This window comes from Sipha flava, unplaced genomic scaffold (assembly GCF_003268045.1).
Source record: "Sipha flava isolate LNK unplaced genomic scaffold, YSA_version1 19302_pilon_pilon, whole genome shotgun sequence".
In the NCBI taxonomy this organism is placed as follows: Eukaryota; Metazoa; Arthropoda; class Insecta; order Hemiptera; family Aphididae; genus Sipha; species Sipha flava.
In genome coordinates, this window is record NW_020272727.1 from 2,681 (window position 1) to 8,160 (window position 5,480).

The 5,480-nt window shown below is 28.0% G+C and overlaps 1 protein-coding gene and 1 long non-coding RNA gene across 2 annotated transcripts; both read right to left on the reverse strand.

Moving 5' to 3' along the window:
• LOC112681595 lies at positions 1–1,504 on the reverse strand (the record flags this gene model as incomplete). Its single annotated transcript, XM_025551839.1, is given in 1 exon segment — positions 1–1,504. A coding segment is annotated over 1 exon segment (1,345 nt), but the record flags the coding sequence as incomplete, so codon positions are not given.
• Positions 1,505–1,989: 485 nt separating this feature from the next.
• LOC112681596 lies at positions 1,990–2,639 on the reverse strand. The gene is made up of 2 exons (XR_003148413.1): positions 2,347–2,639; positions 1,990–2,053 (listed from the first exon to the last, which is right to left on the reverse strand). It is a non-coding gene; the product is annotated as an uncharacterized LOC112681596 (long non-coding RNA).
• Positions 2,640–5,480: the final 2,841 nt, after the last annotated feature.

Below are 5,480 nucleotides of genomic sequence, written 5' to 3' on the forward strand. Positions count from 1 at the left end.
GATTTGGACTAAGAAGTATGATCATAGCAATGCTTAAAGACATAAAATGAGAATAACATTCATCATTTAATTTAGCTTTTAAAACAACTGGTCCTGAATAAAGTAAAAAAAATCGTAGCTCAACAGCTTTCCAGCGTCCAACTTCAAAGAGACTTCTACTCTTTCTAACAAAATCAGATGAAATATCGGTATTTAATGCCAATAACGATTTTGACAGATCTCTAATATCTCTGGACGGTAAACGGATTTTCAAAGGTCCGGATTTCCAAAGTAACAATAACTTTTTCATTACCCCCAAACAAACTACATGCATGTAGTCAAGGGGGAATGATTTTACTAAATCAAAATCATACAACTTGGCTAGAACTGATGGAGATTCTGATGTATGATAATCGTCATCTACCATATTTATATATGAATTGTGATCCCTCAAAGTAGATTTCCTATTAGAATATGGAAAACAAACTCTATTCTTTTGATAATCACCGTCAATAAAACAACGGGTACAAGAATGAAATCCTGAATGTGTTTTAACACGTAAAATAAATGCTCTAGCTGGCGAATCACAACAAATAAAACTTATAGATACTTTGATAATGACATTATTTATACTAATTCCATTTGTTATTAAATCGTTAGCTTCTTCAACAAATTCTGAAAGAAATTCATTGCTGTCTTCTGGTTTACTTTGACCATAGTAAATTCCAATAGGAAATACTTTTTTGGTAGAAAATTCCGAAATAATATACGCCAATATTGGCCAGAATTGATTTCCATTACTTTTACTTAAGGGTAAACCATCAATACCAACAGCAATTTTCAACTCTGATAAATTTTCTAGAGCATATTTTTTAATACCAGAAATCAAACCAAAATGATGATAAATCCCAGGTTTCATAGTTTTAATAGTTTTGGAAATTTGAGTTGGGGTACATAAAACAGTTCTTGCATCAAGAGGAAGGCTTTGGAAACATTTGTGTTTTTTTAAACCAGATAGAAGTCCGTTGAGCGCCGTATGAGGAATTTTAAACTGAACAGCCCAAGAAGCAATAAAATCCTTAATATTATCTGATTCTGATTGATCATCAGTAATTTCAGTCAATATCGGAACAGTAACTATTGATGTGGGCAAACAATTTGATATTACAGGTTCTAATTCCGATTCTAAAACTAATGCATCGTTAGATTGGATGGATTGACATGGTAAAGAGTTTCTGGTTATCAACTCATCATCAGTGGTGGTAATCAACTCTATACGAGAATACATTTCTGATGGGTTATTATTATTGAACATTGTAAGATCATTCCTGATTTTTCGTCTTTTAGAACGTTGACTTTTTATCATATTTATAACTGAAATATCAATAATAATGCATTACATACCTAATGTGTTGTCACAAGCACATGTACATACACAATGAATAATAATATATAAGCATATGAAACGTAAGCGAGTTGAATGCATAATATAGGTAAAATTATTTAGTATAAATGGAACTCATTTATTCAAACAACAGATGGTTATGTTATTTATAAAATTAGTAGATCATAAGTTATTACCATGGTATCAAATCAATAAATATAAATAAAATAAGATGAATATTTTATAAAAAAGTAATCTCATAACAGTAGTTTTGTTTTAATAGTCTGATGAATTTTTTTTTTTTTTAATAGTAAATATACCTGTTTCTGTTCTTTAGAGGGAAACATGATTTAACATTTAAACATTACAAGTAACCTACCAGGTAACTTATCTACTTATATTAATTCAATTTATTTTTGACAAAATTATTATTATTATTATTAATATATATAGGTAGGTACTACCTACAGTTAATATGCATTTTCATTAATAACTATTTCAACATATAACTGAGTTAATTTAGAAACAATTATCTATAATATTAAAATATATAATAATATAATACTTATTTTGATATTTATATTTAGATAATAAAAAATATATATTTAAGTATTGTACATACTTACAGTATTAAAGATATACAATAAACCCAGATGTAAAAAGCTAATTTTCTGATTAGCAGACAAATATCTAATAAAAATTAAAAAAAAAAATATTAGTATGCACATAATTAAACCAAATATAAAAAATTATATTGAATTACAATGGATGTTTATAGGTATACCCATATTATAACAGAAACATTTGTCATGTATTACGATTCTTGTACTATTATAAGAATTAAGAATAGGTATATATATAATTTTATTTAATAAATACTTAATTATATATGTTAATTATGATCGGGCACCAATAAACAATCCTCGTAATATTTAATACTATAGGTATATTAATTAAAGTACTTAGTATATTATCTTACTTACCAATATTGCTTGTAAATTGTATTAACAGTTAAAATTGAACGTTAAAATACATAAAATTGATGAGTAACCGATGAATGACGACAAACAAGTAGGTAAATTAAATCAACAAGAACGGCACACGGATGGCGATCGCAGAATAATAATCGAGTAAAAGTGGATTCAGTGAATACTGAATACCGAAGACGAAATAAACCAAATCTATAAAATTGTTGACATGTGGGAACAACAAATAATATGGTTTCATTCCTAATATTTCTATTATTAACTATATTGTACTTTTTTCATTATCGGTATTATTTATAAACGGCCTGGGCTACGATAAGAAAACTGGGTTTACCATACACACCTACAGACGTCTGCTGTGCACCTTGTGCGCCGTGCGGTGTAATCGCGATATTACCCGCGCAGTTATAGTTAACTCATTAAATGTCGCCGCTATTACATTATGCGATATGCTGCACAACACGTATACAATAATAATTGAATATTACATTATATTGTAAAATGATTATATTTTATAACAAAAAATATGGGCGATTTCTTATTTTTAATTAGTATGTACAGATATACTATATTATACCTAGTAATATTAGTAATCACTGGGGTCTCGTTGGTCATAAAAACAATTTTTTTATAAAAATATTCATGAGAATTTTTAAAGTTGTTAAGTATAGCTTTTGTTAATGCCTTAATTTTTAATTATGTATAATACAATAAATAATACAATAATATATATATATATATATATATATATAATTATATTGTATATAATTTAAATGATTTTTGAAAAATGTATTTTTGTAAATTAATAACTATATGTAAAAATGTGTATTCTGAGGAATATACTTAGGTAGGTGAATAAATATCATAGGACGTGCATGTCCCCAGCCCCCTCACCAAAGATATTCTAGAAAATTATTTTACAGATAATTTGTTCGAATTTGTTTGATAAATATTAGAATTTGTTTGACATGTGTCAATTTTCCCGTGTCCCCAGCCGTAACATTTTTTCCACAGAATAAGTTATTTTTAAATTATATTTATTTGATTCTATTTCTATTTAAAAATAGAACCTATCATTGTATTACATACAGTGGCGGTGTGTCAGGGGAAACTTTGAGACAGGGTCTCTACAATAATTATAGCATGACAAAACAAAATTTTTCCAAATATTTTCATATTTTTGTACGATTTATATATAATACTTCTTTTGTCGACAATATTAACTACCTCTACATATATATGTATGTGTGAATAAATATTCTTTCCGTCGTGGTGCGCGTATGGCATGTATATATGTATACGTATACGGTTTGGGAAAACAACACTACACTATTTTTGAAATTATCGATAACAATTAACGACGGTCAACGCGGTCGTAAAACGAATGAGACGGTCGATCAGCAGTCTCAATTTTATTATTATAGATGTCATATAAAATTTCGGAGGGACAAATCATAGCAATAATGGTTTATGTATGGAGTCACTGAGACTAGTCTCAGTTAGGGACGTGGTATCGAAGGAAAAGTATCGACACTTTTACTTGGTATCGAATCGAATGAAAATACCAATATGAATAAAATATCGAAACGAAAGGACTGATATGAATAGGTATCGAAAAAAAAGTATTGTTTTACTTCGTCGTTTCGTCGTATCGAATCGAATTAAAATAATGATAAATAAAAATGTATAATAGCCAAAAAAAAATAAATAAAATAGCCAATAGTTGAACAAAAGTTAAAAGTCTCCCTGTACATTTTATTCACTCACCGCTACTGATTACATACGAGTATTAATTAGAGTTCTTAATACACGTGAATTCACGTGTCACGTGTAAAATCCAAAATAAAAACGCATAACCTTTATGGGTTAATACTGTACTAATAATATTATATTAAACCTTCAAGTACATAACATAAAATTACTAATTTTACAATTGTAAAAATGGATATATATTTTGGACGAACACGTATTTCACGTGACACGTGAATTCCGTGACACGCGTTTTAAGAGCTCTAGTATTAATAGCATGGTTTATGGTTTATGATGTGTAATATTACATACCTTTAATACATTACCTTTGATTTTGTTTAGCATGTCTCGCCCTATTTCTTTCTTTGTTGTTATTTATTCTTTTAATACTCTTGTCTATATTTGTAAATTATAACTATATAATATATTATTATTACCATGTATACACACAAAAAATTGTTAAGGATTCACGTCCGTTTATAAAAATAAATAAATAAATAAATAAATAAAGACAATATTTCCACATCTTATATTAATACATTGACCAATTTAGATCAATATTATACATTTAAATTACTTACCAAAATTATGATATGCGTTGTATAATACGTAAAAATGAAAGAACAACACTTATTTATTATTCATATAGTGGGAGAGAGATTATAGTACAGATAGTATTAGAGCAAGTAATTATATTATTCGAACTCCTGGGCCCCCACACGAGTTTTCTCAGTGGGACCCAGTATTTCATATATATATGAAAATTAAATTAAATAAAAATAAATAAAATAAATAAAGATATTAAAATTTGTCAAACAAATTTAAACAAAACGATAGTAAAAAAAAAAGTTAAATATTCGAAACGTGGGGGCTGGGGACACGGGAAATCAGGTTTTTCGCTTATAGCGGGAGTGGGGGTAAAGTGAGGGTTTTGAAATTGGTCAAACAAATTCAAACAAATGTCAAACAAAACGATGGTAAAAAAAAAATGAGACATTCAAATTATTTAGACTAGTGGGGGCTGTAGACATATGTCCCCAGCCCCTACTCATAGTTTTTGGTATTGTATAAAAACTAATGTCAAACAAATTCTAATATTTATCAAACAAATTCGAACAAATTATCTGTAAAATAATTTTCTAGAATATCTTTGGTGAGGGGGCTGGGGACATGCACGTTATCATAGGTATAGATGAGTCAGATGATGATAGCCAGATAGGCGTGGAGCTATCATCATTAAAATATTTGTGTATATGTAACTATGAAAACATTCCTACAATTTTTTATTAACATTATATCGCTGTCTGGGATATATATATATTACCTGCCAGTAAATAAATTCAAAACACGACATTCATACAAATTTTAAATCATTATTTTTT